The 17,993-nt window shown below is 63.0% G+C and overlaps 3 protein-coding genes across 3 annotated transcripts; 2 read left to right on the top strand and 1 right to left on the bottom strand.

Annotated features, from left to right (window-relative positions):
- Nucleotides 1–9: 9 nt before the first annotated feature.
- YDJC (YdjC chitooligosaccharide deacetylase homolog) lies at nucleotides 10–3,267 on the bottom strand. Its single transcript, XM_086349122.1, has 5 exons — nucleotides 1,655–3,267; nucleotides 1,406–1,565; nucleotides 1,114–1,213; nucleotides 856–1,033; nucleotides 10–659 (listed from the first exon to the last, which is right to left on the bottom strand). The coding sequence occupies exons 1-5, from the start codon at nucleotides 2,026–2,028 to the stop codon at nucleotides 290–292; spliced, it is 1,182 nt and encodes a 393-aa protein (XP_086205248.1). The 5' UTR covers nucleotides 2,029–3,267; the 3' UTR covers nucleotides 10–289.
- Nucleotides 3,268–4,343: 1,076 nt separating this feature from the next.
- CCDC116 (coiled-coil domain containing 116) lies at nucleotides 4,344–8,745 on the top strand. The gene is made up of 5 exons (XM_086349126.1): nucleotides 4,344–4,668; nucleotides 5,331–5,888; nucleotides 6,012–6,881; nucleotides 7,096–7,113; nucleotides 7,768–8,745. Exons 1-5 carry the CDS (start codon nucleotides 4,597–4,599, stop codon nucleotides 8,572–8,574), a joined length of 2,325 nt encoding a protein of 774 aa, XP_086205252.1. The 5' UTR covers nucleotides 4,344–4,596; the 3' UTR covers nucleotides 8,575–8,745.
- Nucleotides 8,746–11,471: 2,726 nt separating this feature from the next.
- On the top strand, nucleotides 11,472–13,393 carry SDF2L1 (stromal cell derived factor 2 like 1). The gene is made up of 3 exons (XM_086349123.1): nucleotides 11,472–11,706; nucleotides 11,998–12,194; nucleotides 12,981–13,393. Exons 1-3 carry the CDS (start codon nucleotides 11,520–11,522, stop codon nucleotides 13,260–13,262), a joined length of 666 nt encoding a protein of 221 aa, XP_086205249.1. The 5' UTR covers nucleotides 11,472–11,519; the 3' UTR covers nucleotides 13,263–13,393.
- The last annotated feature ends 4,600 nt before the right edge of the window (nucleotides 13,394–17,993 follow it).

The following is a 17,993-nucleotide window of genomic DNA, read 5'->3' as shown; positions in this document are numbered from 1 at the left end:
TGGGCCTACTTCACAGGAAACATGCTACTTTATTAACACAGCCACCTCTGCTCCTAGTGCCCACACAAGGATGATGCCAGTGGTGTGATGGCCCCCACGCCTGGTAGGGCCCAGGCCCAGAGGTCACGGCTGCCCCCCACAGCCAGAGCGCTTGCAGAAGCTTGGCCACACCCCGCGCCATGAGGACCTGGGCCCAGAGGTGACAGTGTCCCAGCCCAGAAACGCGGGCTCTGGGGCCGGGTTTCCTTCCCGCGTGCCAAGGACATGAACGCTCAGCTGTCTGCCAGGGTCACGGTGGGGAGGGCTCCACAAAGGGTTCCCGAGCGGCTCTGCTGGCGGCCCCCTCTCCGGGCCTCTTGCCGTCTAGGTCTTCCAGGGTGCAGAGCTGCACACCGTCCCGGGCAAGCTGAGCCCGCAGTGCGGGCGCCGTGAGGACACGCAGCTCATGCAGGCGATCCAAAGAGCAGGAGAAGGCGTCGGGGCCCTCCCCGCAGCCCCCAAGAGGAGGCACGCTCGGGTAGCCAGGGTGTGCCATCAGCTCGGCCGTCACTGCCTGGCCAGTGGGCACACCTTCCAGGGCCCGAGCCAGCGCCTCCAGCACTCGGTGCGCGGACATATTCCGGCCGCAGGTGCTCAGGCCCACGAAGACGTCGGTCCACCTGTGGGTGCCAGGGCAGCAGCAGCAGGACCAAAGGTCTTGGTGGCCAGGGCTAGGCCAGGGACCCCTGGCAACTGGGGTGTGGGCAACGCGGGAGGAGGCCTGACCCCCGTCGAGATTAAGAAATGGGGAGGGGGGCACAGCCAGCCAGACGCACAGGGGTGGAGGGGGTTGCGCCAGGGGGCTGGGGGCCTTACCGAAGGCCATGGTGGACAAAGGGACCGATGGCGGCGCGGGCGTCTTGCTCCACGGCGCCGGCAAAGGCGCGCGCTGGGGCCTCCAGCCAGGCGCAGCCGTCCACCCCGCGCTCCAGCGGCAGCCTAGTGAAGCGCACTCCGCAGGCCTGCAGGGCCTCGGCGAACACCCGGCACACGCCTGCGGGCGGGCCGGGCGGAGTCAGGGCGAGGCACGTGCCGCACACTCCCACCCCGGCGTGGGAGCCCCGCCCCGCGCACCTGGGAGCACGTGCACGTGCTGATGGCCGTCCACGTGAGTAGGGTCCCTGCCCAGTAACTCCCGGAAGCGGCTCAGCTGGGCCTCCAGCTCTTCTCGCACCTGGAGGGCGAAGGTGAGTTATCTGGCGCGCGTCCGGGAGCAGCTCCCCATGGGACCCCGTCCCCGCGCTCCGCTGCGATCGTCCCTGCGTCTGAACCAGGGAGGCATCCCGCGCTCCAGTCCAGCCCGTAATGGTCCAGGGCACCCTCGCGGCGCAGCCCTGAGCGTCTTCCTGCAGCCGCACCTGCGCACCTGGGGCAAGATCACTTCTCCAGCCGCCACCGCCCGCCGGAATCCCATCTTGCCGAGGAAGAAGCCCTCGGAGCCGATCAGCGAAGAGGCGCCGTGGCGGGCCGGGCCCACGGGGCGGCCCTCGGACAGGTTGGCGTGGAGGCCCGTGGGGATCTGGTGCCTGCGGGCGGAGCGCGAGCGGGGAGCATCGGCGGCGCGGACGGCGGTCCCCGAGCCCGCCCCGGACCGTGCAGGAGGGCCGCCACTCACCTGCGGGCCAGTTCAGCCGCGCTCTCGGCGGCCGAACCGTTGACCAGCAGGGACACGCTGGTGACAGCCCCGGCCAGGAAGGCTTCCACAATGCCCTCGTCGCGCCGCGGGCAGTAGCCAAAGTCGTCTGCCGTGACCACCAGCCGCACGCGAAGCCGGGCCATGGTGCCTCCGTCCGCAGGATGCGCGAGGGTCCGAGCGCGCGAGCGGACGGTCCAGGCCCCGCCCCCGACGTCGCCCGAGGCCCCGCCCCGACGCACGCGCCCGCGCTCGGCCTTTGTTCTCGCCGCCTGCCGGTCCCGGGGGTCCCTGCAAGCCTGGTGCCCCGCCCCACCCCGAGCGCGGGACTCGCAGCGACTGCAAAAATGTCTCATATGTAAAACGGAAAAATCAAACCTGGGGGAAAAAAAAAAAAACCAACCCTCTTACCCTCCCCCAAGGTCACCACTGTTCACTTTCTGGGTCATGTCTCCTGGTATTTTTTTTCCTCTAATAAATACACCCAAGCTTTCTGCTCCTTCCACCCCAAAGTATTTTGGTTTCTTGTTTGAGGAGACAATGATCACATCAGTGGCATTCCATCGTCGTAGTTTCTTTTCTTTTCTTTTTTTGATACTATGAACTTTTTCATGTCTTTATTAGCTAACTATTTCTTTTACAAATTGCTTGTCTTTTGTTGATTTTTTGAAACGAGGCTTTTTCTTGACTTGTAAAAGCTCTGAACAAAGAGAAAGCCTGTACCAATGGTTTTATTTGAGAAGGCATCCGTCCCAGCTTCCATCTCTTGAGCCCTGTGTCAGGACACAACTTTACATTTTCGTGACCTCCTTTTTTTCCTCTGTGATCCAGAAAAACTTTCCTTACCAATGACTTTACAGTCACCATGGTTGACAGCCAGCGTTTTCATTTGGCGAGACTGGGAAGTGCAGTACCTGACGTCATTCCTGCGTTACAGATGAGGGCACTGCGGCTCAGAGAGGGCTAGTGTGTTGGCCTGTGTGACTCTGCGGGCATCAGTGGAGCTGGGACTGCCCTCCGGAGCGCTGGCCTGCCTCTGGTCGGCTCTGGTCCTCTGCGCCCTGCTTGCCCTCGGGGCGGAAAGGGCAGAGCTGAGCTGGAGAATAACAGTTAACACCCACCTCTGTGGGGGCGCAGTAAGAACTGGAGGCCTTAAAGAGTCGTCCTTCACCAGGCCCTCGGCATAAGGATGATCGTATTCAATTTCGTTCAGTCGCTCAGTTGTGTCCGATACTTTGTGACCCCATGGACTGCAGCTCACCAGGCTTCCCTGTCCTTTACCATCTCCCAGAGTTTGCTCAAATTCATATCCATTGAGTCGGTGATGCTTGTCTAACCAGCTCATCCTCTGCCGCCCCTTTCTTTCACCCTCAACTATCAGGCTCTTTTTCAGTGAGTCAGCTTTTCCTATCAGGTGGCCAAAGAGTTTCAGCTTCAGCATCAGTCCTTCCAGCGAATATTCAAGGTTGATTTCCTTTTAGGATGAACTGGTTTGATCTCCTTGCAGTCCAAGGGACTCTCAGGAGTCTTCTCTGTCACCACAATTTGAAAGCATCAATTCTTCGGTGTTCAGCCTTCTTTATGGTCCATTTCTCACATCTGTACATGACTACTGGAAAACCATAGCTTTGACTAGACGGACCTTTGTCAACAAAGTGTTCAGTAGTGATGACTAGATTGTGGGACTTCAATCATCCTTCTCCACTGGGAAGCTGGTCCTGGAAAGTCTAGAGGCCCTGAGGTACTCGATTGGAAGGATGAAATTCACATTTATTGAGCACCTACTGATATTAGAAAGATCATAGAATAGGGGTGAGAACCACAATTCCTAACTCCAGGGAGCATGAACTGATAGTCCATTAACCACATGGTGTGGCAAAGTGTGGGATGGGGTTTGTGGTCATTTGGTTGGGGGGACGAGCCTTCTGGGAAGGCTTCTCCTAGGAGGTGACACCTGGATGGATTGCATTAGGAACAGCCTTGGGGCAGACAGGTAGGAGAGAGAGAGGAGGGCAAGATTTACAGGTTTTATAAGAGTGCCAGTGTTGTAGGAAGATTAACTTCATCTCCAAACCCGTGTGAAAAGTCACTCAGCTCCACTTACGGAGACGGAGCAGGCGACTAGAGGGGTTGAGTTGCCCCCGCGGGAAACCCCGGAGCTGGGAGTTGATGCTGATCTGTGATTTAAGAGGCGGGATTCCTTCCAGTCCGCCAGGGACAGAAGCTGGGATGTCCACACTGGGCGAGTGGAGGACAGTCTGCGAGCAGGAGCCCAGGACAACTCAGGGACCAGAGAGAAGCCGAGGAAGGTGCTTGTGTCACCTGGGGGGCAGGCGGTGGCTCCGTCTCTCAGGCTCCCCCTCCAAGCAGGGTCTCCAGCGCCGACTAGGAATGTGGGCGGGCCAAAGCCGGAGCCTGAGGGAGGGGCCCCGCGGGCCCCGCCCCAACCATTGTGCCGCGGGAGCCGGCGAGCGAGCGGCGTGGCGCAGGCCAATCAGGACGCGGGATGCAAATGAAAAGGCCCCCGGGCGGCCCCGAGCTGCTCGGACGCCCTGCGGAGGGCTCGGACCGCAGCGGAGCGCGAGCCCAGGGGTCACCGGCTTGGTGAGTGGGTTGCCGGGGGCCCGGGTCGGACGCCGGGGCCAGGAGGACGGAGGGCGGGCGCAACAGGGCTAAGAGATGACTCTGGACACGGACGTGGCTGAGACGCGCAGGGGCTCCGAGCAGAGGACCTGCCGGACCTGTGAAGGACGCGGGGTGCAGAAAGCCGGGGACCAGCGGTCCACGGACTGACGGGGACACCGACCCATGGAGGGCGGGGGGCACACTCATGCCATATCCCCGCCCGGCGCAGACAGGAATCCGCGGTTTCACCGCGCAACCGAAGAGAGAGGAGGAGGCCAGCGGGCCCGGCCATCGGCACCATGGCCAGCTGCCGCCACCATTCGGGCTACCTGGCGGACGATGAGGCCGGCCACCCTACCTACGTGGCCCGGGTAAGTGGGGAACCCACCGTGTTCCCCAGTAGCCCACAGCCCCCCCGCTCCCCCCGCCCCCCGTTTCTCATCCCCCACGGATGTCCTCTCTGGGCCGCATAGTGACCTGTTGTCTTCAGCACTCCGCCGCCGCCCTGCGGGGCCCTGGTCACCTCTGTCAGTCTCTTTCCCTGTGCCCCCCCCCCGACCCCCAGGGGCCTGGGAGGACCCCAGAGTGAGAACAGAGTCTCCTGAGGGCCTCTGGCTGGAGATGCAGCAGCCGCTATGGGGCGCACAGGGCTCAGGACCGCAGGTGGTCTGAGGAGACCGGCAGTGGGGCAGTGCCGAGAGGTTTCGTGGTTGCCCAGTCATGCCCTGGGTGAGGGCACAAGCGGGCTTTCAGACTGCCCAGCCACATCTTGTGTATGTGAAGCGTACACGTCAGGGAAGCTTCAGGGCCACCCTGAACGGACCCCCATTCTGCAAGAGAGGGACCTCAAGAGAGGGCATCGTGCCTGAAGCTGGCAGAGCCAGGGTCCAGAGCCTGAGCTGCCTGGCTCCAAAACCCCGTTCATTTTATTGCCCAGTCCCCACCCAGCTCCTGGTGCCCTAGGAGGACCCCCGGGAACACCTTCCCCCGCCATGGGGCATCCTTGCCCACCCTGACATGCCTGTCTGCTCAGGTGCAGCCACCTAAGAAGTCACTGTTCTCGGAAATGGGCCACGCCTCCAAGCCGGGCCACAGGCCACACCCGCCTTCCTCGCATGACCCCTCTGGCAGTTCAGGCCGCTGCAGAAACCGTCAGGGCCCTCGACCCTTTAGGAGCTTCCTGGATTTCCTTGTCGAGGGTCAGGTGCTGGAAAGCCTGCAGACGGTGGTGGAGGAGGCAACGGAGCGCATGGCCACCGTGAAGACCGAGGCGGGAGTGCCGCTGGTGGAGGTGCAGGACCCCGTGGAGGTGCCGAGGGGCGGGCGCCGGGCGCGGGCCCGGCCCAGCCTCAGCACCCTCCGCCGGCACCGCGCCCGGCCCGGCCTCTGCGTGGGACGCCCCAACAATTACCCCTCCCGCTCTAGCTCCATGTCCGACTCCCGCAGCAGCTGCACAGCCGCCGACTGGCCGGGCTGCCACAGCCGGGACAGCGACCTGGGCTCCCAGGGCCTGGGCCGACTGCCACCCGTGACGGACCAACTCCTGCTGGAGAAGAGCCTCAAACGGCTGCTGCAGCTGGAGAACCGAGGGGTGAGGTCAGGGGCTGCGGACCCGGTGGGGGGGGGGTGCGGGGCTGACCCCAGCCGGGAGCCCAGCACCAGGCCTTGCTTGGCCGCCCGCGGACATCTCTGAGGGTTCCCCTTCTCTCTGCAGAGAGGCCTGGGGCAGGCCTCCTCCCACGGGGACTCGCTGCTGTGGGACTCGCTGGACAGCCAGAGCAGCACCCAGTGGACCGTAGAGCAGCCCCTGTCGTGGTTCTCAGGCCCGCTGGGCTCGAGCTGGGACACGCACGAATCGTCAGAGCTTGGGCCCACGGAGCGCGAGCTGGGCTTCCTCAGGCGGCAGCTGAACAAGGAGATGAGATCCCTGCTGAGCCAGCCGGCGTCGTTTGAGCTGCCTGGCTACTCTACGCTCCGCGAGCCCCATCGGACGCTGGACTTCCTGGCCGAGCACCACCTCTTCCCCGCCCTGCAGAACGTGGTCAACCGGGCCGTAGAGAAGCTCAGCGGCGCCCGCCGCCGCGACGGCGGCCCGCTCTTCCCGTCGGAATGGGAGACCGCCCGGGAGTCCGACTCCAAGGTGGCCACGCCCACGGACGGGGAGGAGCTCTACGAGTCACCGCCCACCACGGCCTCCAGCCCCCGGACCGAGCAAAAGAAGAGCCAGCACAAGGGTCGCGCCAAGGCCAAGGAAGGTGGCTCTCCCGTGCCAAGCCCTCAAGTGGCCACCAGGTTCCGGCTTGAGGTGACAGACACTGAAGAGCCCAAGGTTTCTCCATCCCTCCCCAAGCAGGAGGGGCTGGACCGGGACCCCAGAGTACAGAAACCGTCCATTCCCGCCTCGGAGCCCCTGAGCTCGCGGGCCCAGCCCTGGCAGAGCCCGCACCTCGCCGCGCCCGCGCCCTGGGAGGTGGCGGAGGCGCCCTTCAGGCTGACCCGCAGCGCCCCCCGGGCCTTGGTTCCGCTGGCCTCTCCCCACCCCTCGTCTTCGAACCCCTTCTCGGCGCTGTCACCCCACCCCTCTGCGCTCAGGGGCCCCTCTCCATCTCGGGTCCTGCCGGAGCGGGAGGTGACCTCCTCCAGATTGGGGCCTGGGGTCTTGGGGCCAGGGCTGCAGTGGAAGGGGTCCTATCGCCACCGCTCCTAGCCACCACTACTGTTACTGAAAAAGGAGCCAGGTTTCTTGCCAGGCCCTTGGGGGCACCACCTGAGCCGGGGGTGGGGTGGGGGGCTGTGAGCTAACGAGTGAGCTCAGAGTCTGGTCCTAGCCACTGCCACGTGTTGTCAAAGATGAATAAAGGCTATTTTTTATTCTGGGTATTTTTTTTTTTTTTAAGGTTTGTACGTGAGTCTCGGAGGCCCTCCCAGAAGGGGAAGGTCCTGTCCCTTGCGGACAGCAGCCTGAGCCCAGAGTAGGGCCCTGTGTCTGAGGCCTACCCGCTGTGGTCCTGCCGTCCAGGGTGGGACTCTCCAAGCGAGTCTGCAGGCTGAGAGGGCGGTCCTCGGGCAGAGTGTGGAGAGAGGACGTGGGTGGCCTCACCCTGGCGGCTCCTCTGCGTGGCCCCCAGCCTGCTTTCACCCCATCGGGGTTCAGGCACGCTTCCCTCCTCTGAACCCCGGCCTGGGTGAGGGTCGTGCAGACCCCCTTTTGACTACATGGGGACTGAGGTCAGTGTCCTGGCCCTGGGCCTGACTGACCAGGGTGGGTCGGCACATGGGACCCCAGCCCAGCTCTCCAATGGGCCAGTGGAGCCGACCTGGTGAGGCCACACCCAGTGTGGAGCGGGCGATGTGCCGTGTGGGTGCTGCGGAGGATGCTCTGGGTGGGAGGGAAGCCAGAGGGCAGGCAGGGATGGATGACCTGTCTCCCTCACCCTCCCCCGACTCCTGCGCAGAGCCCCGGCTGCAAGTTCAGCAAGAAGAAGCCGCTGCCCTCCATCCTGTCCAGGTCCAGCAGCGTGTCCCAGCTCTCCAACCCTTGGCATGAGGAGCTCATCGACTACCTGAAGGATCAGGCCGTGTCCCTGCTCGTCCACAAGTACAGCTTTGAGAAGAGCCTCGCTGACCAGCTGGGCTTCATCTCCTTCCCGGTCACCGAGGTGCTCATGGACCTCTACCTGGGCTTCAAGAAGGTGAAGGGCTCACACGTCCGCCTGTCCTCCACGGTCGACTGGCACTGCCTGCTGCGCCAGCTGGAGGAGGCCGAGTCCAGCCAGCGCTCGTCCCGGCTGGTGTTCCGGGCCCCCGACCGACCGATCTCCCAGCACAGCACCCCCCGGCGAGGCGTGGGGACCCCCGCCACGCCCTCCGAGGTCTCCACCAGGGGCCACAGGATCCGGGATAAGCCCACGGGGCCCTCCCGCCTCGACACGAGGCCCAAGGGCTCCCGGCCACATCCCCCACAGGAGCACTCCAGGCCCCCAGAGGCCAAGCGGATCCTGTCCCCCACCAAGGCCGGCGTGGCCTCCCATCCGTCCGAACAGACAGTGGACATGGAGGACCGGCAGAGCATGGAGGAGGAGGATGAAGAGGAGGAGGATGAAGAGGAGGAGGAGGAGGATGAACAGGAGGAGGAGGAAGATGAACAGGAGGAGGACGAGGAGGAAGACTTCTTTGGAGATGAAGACCAGCCCCAGAGCTCCCAGGAGCCTCCAGGGGAGGCCACAATCAGCTCCCCCATGGCAGGCTCCGGGGCAGGCCCCAGTGACCCCTTGTGAGGCCCCATGCGGCCTCACCACACACTCCATGGCCCACTCCTCCTGCCACCGCTGACCACTGCTGTTGCACCTGCCCTGCCCGAGCAGAGGTCAGAATGGCTGGTACCCACAAGGAGCTTCGCTGAGCCTCTCGTGGGAGCCAACAGGAAAAATAAAGCTTGTGTTGATGCAGCACGGTTTTCCTGTCAGAGATCTCAGATGTCCTTCCACACATCCACCTCTGCCCCCCACCCAGACCCTCCGGTGGGCTGAGCCCGGCCTCCTGGGCAGCTGCCAGTGCCCTGAGCCCTGTGACCTCCTTGGCTCTGCTCCTGGCTCTTCTCTGCCCCAGTCTGAATCTTCCTGGCTCTTCAAACCTCTTGAGAAAGAACAAAAGTGAAAGTCGCTCAGTCCTGTCCGACTCTTTGCGGCCCCATGAACTAAACAGTCCATGGGATGCTCCAGGCCAGAATACTGGAGTGGCCAGCTGTTCTCCTCTCCAGGCAACCTTCCCAACCCAGGGATTGAACCCAGGTCTCCCGCATTGCGGGCAGATTGTTTACCAGCTGAGCCACCAGGGAAGCCTCTTAGGACTCATTGTCTCCACCCACACACTGCCCCTGGGATTATTGCTTCCCCTTCCAGAGAGGGGCGGCTCTGCCAGGACACACAGGCCCTCTGCTGGTCGGTCAGGCTGTGGACTGGCTGCCCCTTCCGTAGGGGCCCTGGGCAGAACAGGACAGCTCTCTCTCTCGAAGGGTCTGTGGACTCGGCTGGTACCCTGGTTGGAGGGTCTCACGTCCAAGGCCCTCCCAGAGCTTCTGGCCATCCTGTATCCCCAGCTCAGCACCCTCCTCCCCTCTGCCTTCCTAGGGCTAACCTGGCATCCTCACCCTGACCCTGCCCCTGCAGCTCCAGGGCCTCAGGGAGAGGCACGTTGGCTTCCCTGACTCTATCCCTGGGGTCTCTGCTGCTCTTGGATCAGCAGACAGCTCTTTATTCCAAGCAGCAGTTCTGGAGTCGATGTGCTTTTTTGGGGGGGCTGTGGGATTTTAGCTCCCTGACCAGGGATCAAAGCCACACCCCCTGCAGAAGCAGCAGGAGTCATAACCACTGCACTGCCAGGGATGGCCTGCACTGGTCTTTGGACACTGTCTTCACCTTGCGGGGAGATTACCTGCTGTGTCCTCACCGTCGTCTGGTCCCAACACAATGGGAAGCCGTTGGCAGCTTTCAGCAGGCACCTCATGTGACCTGATTTATGCTTTTTAAGAAAAACCACTTTCTTGGGTGGAGAATGTCTTGGGAGGGGCCTCAGTAGCAGGGAAATCTCAGCGGTGTGGTAGATATCTGGAGGGGGACATGGGGTACGTTGGTTTAGGGTGCTGACGGGGACTCAGGAGACATGCCTTCCAAGCTGTTCGGAGTCAGAGCCATCAAGATGCGTTGGGGTAGATGGGAGGGGTGTGGTGAAGAGAGGAATCAAAGATGAGTCCCCAGTTTGGGGCTTGAAGAGCTTGTGAATTTGTGAACAGGGGTGGCATTACTCAAAATCAGAAGCCTAGGGTCGAAGCAGTGGGAAAGAGGCTGCAAGTTCTGGTCTGGTCATACTACATTTGAGATGTTTGTTGGTGTGTCTGGATTGCACTCTAGCCCCTCTGCCTGGGTTGGAGGCGCCTCCAAGACAGGGTCTACTAAATCCAGGGCAGACAGCATTTTAGACACTGAGTTGTTGAAAAGATCAAGGCACCTGGTCCTACATGGAATTCCAAATAAAGACAATGTTCAGCCTGAAAACTGGGACTTCCCCGGTGGTCCAGTGGTTACGACCACACTTCCACCGCAGGGGGCGTGGGTTTGATCCCTGGTCAGGCAACTAACAGCCCACACGCTGATGAGCACCGAGTCAGGGGGAATATGAAAACCGAAAACTAATCCATTGCTGTAATTTAAATGAATCTATCCTGGATTTTCTGAATTCTAAATTCTGGATGTCTGGATGATTTAATCAAACACAGACTTTTTTTTTTTTTTTCTCCCTGCTTTGCTGGTGCCCCAAGTGCTGAGCAGTCAGCCGTTTCCTGGGCTGGGCTGAACTGAAGGGCCTAGAAGTCAAGGTAAGAATATTCCACGAATGAATAAATAAACAGCCGTGTAAGTTTCCCGCCTTACAGGACTGAGCAGACAGCTCTCTGAGAAGGCAGTGAGTCCCCAGCCTGGGACACACAGTCACCCAGGCTTGGTTCGCAGTCATTTGGTCTCCCAGGGCTCCGGGTTCCCAAGGCAGCTCAGGGTTTTCTGATGACTGCTAGCCTCTATATCACAGCTCCCTGCTGCCCTGTGCTGCCCAGTGGCCTAGTGACCATGAGATTCTGCCCAGGAAGGGCCCAGGGAATTCAGACCCTCCAGGGTCCAGGGACACTAAATGTGACCCAATGTCAGGGGGCAGTGGTCGAGCGACTGGAGGATTAGGTCCAGGAACTGAAGGAGCATGTGTCCACTCGTGACCACATAATCTAGTAGTCGAGCAACCTCAAGCCCCTGCAGCTGTGGACCCGGGGTCCGAGGGGGACACCATCACTGAGGGCCAGGGGATCTGGGATCAAGGTGATCGGGTGAACTGGGTTACTGAGCCCGGCGGGCGCTAGAGCGGCGCCCTAGCCGGCAGCCGCCTGGCATCCAGCACTCCCGCGGCTGGGAGCCGCCTGGGCCTCCCCTGGATCCTCATTGGTCAGCCCTCGGAGGCGTGGACCAGTCAAAACGTTCCTCGTGTCGCCAGGGCCCTCCCAGCCGCCGCTCGCCGAAGCTGGGGGCGGGTCTCTCCGGCGCGGACCCAATGGCAGCAGAGGCGGAGCGCCGTGCAGGCCGGCGATTGGCTGCTGCGGCGGGCCCTGTCAGAGTCCGGATTGGCCGGCGGCGGAGACGGAAGCGACCGCGGGCCGAGTCGCCGGACCCCGGCCGGGGCGATGTGGAGCGCGGGCAGCGGTCGAGCTGCGGGCCCGGCGCTGCTGGGTATACTGCTGGCCCTCTCGCTGTCGGGGGGCCGTGCCGCCAAGAGCGACGCGGGGCTCGTGACCTGCGGGTCGGTGCTGAAGCTGTTCAACACGCAGCACCGGGTGCGGCTGCACTCGCACGACATCAAATACGGATCCGGTGCGCGGGCCGGGGCCGGGGCCGCCCGACGGCGGGCTGGGCGCTGGGTCCCCGCGGGGCAGCGGGCTGGGGGTCCTCAGGGCAGGAGGCCGGAAGTTTCGAGGGCGCGGTCGGTACGCCGTTCGGAGCGGCGGACCTGGGAGTGCGACCAGAGGCGGGCGGGGGGCGGGGAGCGCCTTGGGGAGCCGTTGGGTCCCAGGGTCGAGGTCGTCGGGAAAGCGGAGGTTGTCCGGGGCGAGGGTCGGCGTTGCCAAGTTGACGGCCACCCCGGGGATGGGGTGTCGTCCCCAGGCAGCGGCCAGCAGTCGGTGACCGGTGTGGAGGCGTCCGACGACGCCAACAGCTACTGGCGGATCCGCGGCGGCACGGAGGGCGAGTGTCCGCGCGGGTCCCCGGTGCGCTGCGGGCAAGCGGTGAGGCTGACGCACGTGCTCACCGGCAAGAACCTGCACACGCACCACTTCCCGTCGCCGCTGACCAACAACCAGGTGAGCGCCCCTGGCTTGTGAGCGCGGGGCCTGGGCACCTGCTCAGAGCCCCAGCTTTTCTCTGTGAAATGGGAGCGTCAAGTTACAAGCGTTTGCCCGGCGCCCACTCTGGGGACAGAGAGATGACCCCCACCGGCGCCTACCCCCTGGAGCCCTCAGCTCCGCAGGGACACAGCTGGAAGAGCCGTCTGGCTGGAGAGCTCCACTCCTGGGCGGGAGCTGGACCCAGGAGGGGGATCCACTCAGCTGTTGCGGTAGAGAATGGGAAACTCCGCGGCGAGGAGGCACTCAGGCCGGCCCTGGAAGGATGAGGAGGAATCCAGGGAGGAGATGGGCGTCTTCCCAGGCCTGGGCAAGAGCCTGTGTGCGAGTTCATCAGAACTGGGAGGGCGGTGGGGCTGGAACAGAGGGTGGTTGGGGGCTTATCCAAAGAAAAGGATGAGATAATAGAGCCTTGGCTGTCAGGCTGAGAGGCAGACAGGATGCTGAGTGCAGGTCAGAGGGTTTAGGACAGAAGGAACTGGAGGAGGAGGGAGGCGGGGAGGTCTTGACTCCTTGGGGGCCAGTGGTCGCCACCCAGGCAGGTGAGACGGGGTGTGCATGTGTTTGAAGAACCCGTGTTGGGGGGACTCGGGGCTGGGGGGGGGTGGTCCCAGTTGGCAGCTGTGGAAGCTGAGTCTCAGGGAGACGTACGGGGAAGTGAGTGCCACTGCCAGGCAGGTGCCCACAGGGGACTCAGGGCTCCCTTCGTCGCGACCACTGTCCTCACCCCGTCTGCCCCCACAGGAGGTGAGCGCCTTTGGGGAGGACGGCGAGGGGGACGACCTGGACCTGTGGACGGTGCGCTGCTCAGGGCAGCACTGGGAGCGGGAGGCCGCCGTGCGCTTCCAGCACGTGGGCACCTCCGTGTTCCTGTCGGTCACTGGCGAGCAGTACGGGAGCCCAATCCGGGGGCAGCATGAGGTGCATGGCATGGCCAGTGCCAGCGCCCACAATAAGTGGAAGGCCATGGAAGGCATCTTCATCAAGCCCAGCCCAGAGGCCCCTGGGGGCCACGATGAGCTCTGAGTGCTGTGGACCAGTGGGTGGAGGGCAGCGGGGGGTGTTGTCTGCAGACGACTCTCGGGGGAGACTTTGGCTTTGTAGGGGTTCTCAAGTGCCTTTATGATTAAAGAATGTTGGTCTGTGGTCGCACTTAACCGTGAGCCTGGGGCTGACCCGAAGCTGCCAGCTGGTCCCACTCAGCATCTCTTCCTCAGTGTGAAAGCTCTGTCTCCAGCACAGCTGGTAGCTGAACCCGTCCAGACCTCTCTGATGCTCTTCTGTGCGCTCTCAACACTTCCCAGGGCCATCACAGCCCCCTCCCCCACCCTCAGATGGCCTGATATGCTCCAGCCCTCGAGCTCCATGAACCTTCCTGATAAGGGCTGGGGTCTCAGCAGATTGCAGGAGCCCTGCTCCCTACCAGTTGGGATGGGCACAAGCTGGCCAGTCCCTCATCCCTTGAAGGGCGTCCCTTCCTCCTGACACCCTTCCCCTGGCAGTTGCGACAGTCTGGACCCTTGCCTTTGACCAAGCACTGGGCCGGGACTCTGCCCATCTGGTGGAGATTCACATCGCAGGATTCGTCTCCGTGCAGATTGGCACCCCACATGCTCAGCTAGCCCCAAACCCTGGAAGCCCTAACAGAACTTCAAAAGATATTGCAAGGGAAGATAACCACAGAGGACTGCTGCTTGCAGACATCTGAGAAGGCTTCCTGGAAGAAGAGTCACACTTTGAGCTGTCAAAGGGTTGAAACTTGAAGGAACAATAAATCGGCTGGCCCTTGACAGAGGACGGTAATAGCAGTTTTGCTGGTGCGTGGGTGCCCTCTAGAGGTGATGGCAGAGATTACAAGCTGAAGGACTTGAGCTGCTGGGGTTAGAGGGTGCCACTTTCCGGCAGGAGAGGAAGAGCCCAAGGAGAGGCCAGGGGTGGCAACCAGTGGGAAGGGCCTTGGAGGAGAGTGAGCACCTGACTTCTGAGAAGTCAGTTGGCCTTAGGGCATGAGAGAAAAGCTCTAGCCAGTTGTGAAACCTGAGCGGAGGGAGGGTCATGATTACCCCCTTTACTCCCCTGTCCCTTCCCCCAGGAGGTCCTGCTCTGCTCCGACCTTTTGAGCATCCTTTACTACCCTCCACTTCTCTCCCACTGCTCACCTGACCTGAGACAGGCGTGCAGGCAGTTTGTTGGGAAGTGATCCCAGGAAACACTGGGGAAGGAGTGGGGCTGAGAGGAACCCGAAAGGCAGCTGGTAGAACATGCAAGTGGGGGGCACTTATCCAACCAGGGTACCTTCTCTCACTGGCTGAGGGCTGCGGGGCGCTGGGGGTGTCCCTCTGCAGCCCTTCCCACTTGCCCTGGATTCTGCAGCCAGAACGAAGCCCTCAGGCACTGGCGGTGAGCATCCTTTCCATAGAGGTGAGTGCTAACGGGGTGTGGGCGCCTGCAGTGTGGACCACACTGAAAGTCCCAGGGGCGGTCCTCTGGGCTGTGAGAGCCCACTTCTGCCTCTGTTACCGCCCTGCCACAACACACACACAAGTGAGGAGTGTTAGTTAATAGCGGACTCCAACAGTGCACGGGAAGAATCCTCGGAAATCGAGGCTGAAGCTGTGAGAGCAGGTGAGGTGGCCGCAGGCGGAATGCAGGACAAGACCAAAAATTAAAACCGCAGCAGCAGCCGATCTCTCGTTTATTGAAAACTAAGTGCCAGGCACTGGGTCAGCGATTTACACAGCGTCTCATCTGCTCCCAGCAACGAATCTATGAAGCACAGCACGTTCAATTATCGTCTTAATTTTTCAGAGGAGGTTTACTGAGGTTGCTAAAGATGCAAACCCAGCTCTGTCTGCCTTCCGAAACATTTGCTCTCAGGCTCTGGACTGAGCGAATAAAAGAGGAGGGGGCCCAGATGCGCAGTAGCCTAAATACTACCCTCTCCAACACACACACGCTGCAGCTCTGTGAGGGCCGGCGGCGCTATGTCCATCCTCCCGGGTCATCAGTCCCCCGGGAAGCACTGAATGACTGCTTATCCAAGATCACGCAGGGACCCGAGTGGCGCCCCCTTCCCTGTGCCTTCCACGGATCCGCAAGGCTCCGGGGGAGGGGGCGGTGGTGGAGGTGGGCTCCAAGACCTTGTCCCGCACATAGCCCAGGCCCGCCCGGTGGTTTCAGACAGATCTCATTCGGTTCAAGTCCGGCGATGCGGTGGGGTTGAGCGGGGAGGGGGTTACCCCAGCCACGAAGCCCACCGCAGCCGAGCACGCCACCGGGGAGGCACCGGGAGCAATCCCAGTATGCCAGACGGGGCGGCCTGCAGCCGCGCCGGCGTTGGCTTGAGCGCGCGCGCGCGCGCGGGTCGGGACATTTTCCTCCGGTCACAGCCCCCTCCGCAGCGGGTCTGGCCGCGCGCCCGGCGCCCCCCACCGGGCTTCCAAGCGCCTCGCCCAGGCGGCGATGAAAACTCGCGGAGACTGGAGCTGCGAAAAGGCGGGCAAAGTTCCCTTTGATAAGTTATGAATGGGGAGGCAGTGTTCGCAGAACTCATTGTTAAAACCGCGGAGCCGAAGCCTCGGCCCGCGCGCGACCAATCAGGGCCCGCAGGCTATTTTGAAATCGCTCAGGCCCCAGCCAACGAGCGCGCGCGGGGAGGAGCCTTCGCCGGCGCCGGCCAATGGGCGCGGCGCTATGCTAAGGAGCCGGGGGCCGGGCCGCCGCCTGTCAGCGGGTTAAAGATGGAGCCGGCGGCCGGAGGGCGCCACGAGGTGCGGGGTGGTCCTGGGGGGCGGCTCGGGCGGACGGCCGCCCGGACCTCTCGCCGCCACCTCCCGAGACCTGCCGCGGCCCGGGGGGAGGAAGGGGCGTCCTCCGCGTGAGTAGCCGGGTCCGAGGTGGGGGCGCGGGACAGGGCGGCCCTCTCCCGCCGGAGGGGTTGGTGTGGAGGGGCGCAGCCCAACACCCCGGGCGGCCCCCTCTGAGCAGGGAACCACAGAGTGCCGGGGAGCCCCCTCGTCCCTCTTTTCTCTGGGCCGCCGGGCAGGGAGTCTCCCGGGACAGAATGAGGGGCCCAAGTTGGGGGCCAGGAGCCAGGGGCCTGGGACGGGGGCCTGAGTTGGCGGGGGCGCGCCGGCCCGGAGTTGAGGGGGGGGTCACCCTTCTTTTCTCCGAGGCTCGGGCCGGGCAAGGGCTCAGGGTTGTCAGGCTGTATCCACCCACCCCCGCCTCAGGCGCCAGTGGGTTTCTGACCGCACTGGAGCGCGGGCCCCTCTCCTTTGTGTGTGCGCCCTACCCACGGTCCGCTCCGCTCAGGTGCTGGAGCCGGCCCTCTGTCTGGGGTCGCATACCCACGGCTCTCCGGAGGGTACCGGGGAAGGTCTGGCTCCCCTGGGGGTCCTGAGAACTCCAGGGACGGCAGCCCCCCGGTGAGATCCCCTCCGCGCCCTGCTGTCTAGGAATGGGCCCCTAGCCCCACCCACTTGTGCTTGCTTCCCGCCCTGCGTGTATGGGGGGAGGGTGGGAGTCCCTCCTGCTGGCCGCAGGTGCTCTGACGAGGTTGCACTACTGTGCTTTGAGGAGCAGTGCAATGATATTGTCAAAGCATCCGGGACCAGCCTTGGAGACCCCTTCCCCCACACTGCCACTTCCCTTCCCCAGGCCGGGCCCCCGGACCTGCACGCCCTCCCCTCCCCCCTGCCCAGCGAGCTCCCTTCTCCATGGAAACTTGAGATCCTGGCCAGGCCTGGGCCTCTGGGGTCAGAGGGCACCCTTCCCCCAGGCAGAGGCCCCGCCCCAGTGGGCCTGCATTCCGGGTCTCAGATCCAGGCCGACCACCGGGAGAGGCGCTGGCAGGCCTGCCTGACACTCTTTCCCTGTTGCACTACTGTGCGCCCCTGGCAAGCAGTGCAATGATGAAAGGGCATCGGTCAGGCCCCACCCACCACCCGCAGCGCCTGGGCAGGGAGTCTGGCCACCTCACTCCACTAACCAGCAAGGAGGTGCAGGCGGGGAGCTGGGCTGGCGGGCTGTCCATCGGAGGATCAGAACGGCAGAGCTGGGAGGTTCTCTCCCAACCTCTCCAGCTAGGCTGTGGCTGGACAGGGGGTGGGGCAGACTCGGAAAACCTATGGTTGAAGAGGATCTTTGCAACCAACTCACAGGTAAGACTGGGGGCTCAAGGTTTGGTCAGGACCCTGTGGACAAAGAGGCCCACTGCTTTGCCTGGAGGGTTTGCCCGGGCCAGGCTCAGACCCAGCTTCACCTGCCTTGACTCCTGGGGGTGCCCTGAGCCTGGCCCTCCTGGCACGCCTGGGGAGAATGTTCTCCTGGGTCCTCCACAGGAGCAGTGCTAGCTGGGGTGGATGGTGGGCTCAGGAAATGGAGCCGTGTGTCCTCCACCCACGCCCACTTGTTCTCTTACAGGGATGTGTACTGCCCTGAGCCTGCAGGAGGGACGGTGAAGTGCCCAGCATCCCACCTGCACAGCTGCAATCGGGGGGACTGGAGCCGACCTGCCAAGGAGATTGGCCCCAGGCATGCCTGCAGGGCCCCCTCAGCATCAGGACCAGACAACAAAGGATTTTCAAGTGCCCAGTGGCAGCCATTCAAGCCTGTCTCCTTGAGAGGGGGCCCATTCGTGTCTGAAGGGGCATTTGGGAGTACCCTTCATCAATGGCTGTGCCCAGAGGGACAAGGGTAGATGCCCTGGCACCCAGGGTAGGATGAGGGGCAATGACACATGCTTGTCTACCTCCG

Source organism: Bos grunniens, chromosome 17, assembly GCF_055505025.1.
Source record: "Bos grunniens cultivar Pamir isolate PY7600 chromosome 17, Bosgru_T2T1.0, whole genome shotgun sequence".
In the NCBI taxonomy this organism is placed as follows: Eukaryota; Metazoa; Chordata; class Mammalia; order Artiodactyla; family Bovidae; genus Bos; species Bos grunniens.
This window is presented reverse-complemented; position numbering and strand designations above follow the sequence as displayed.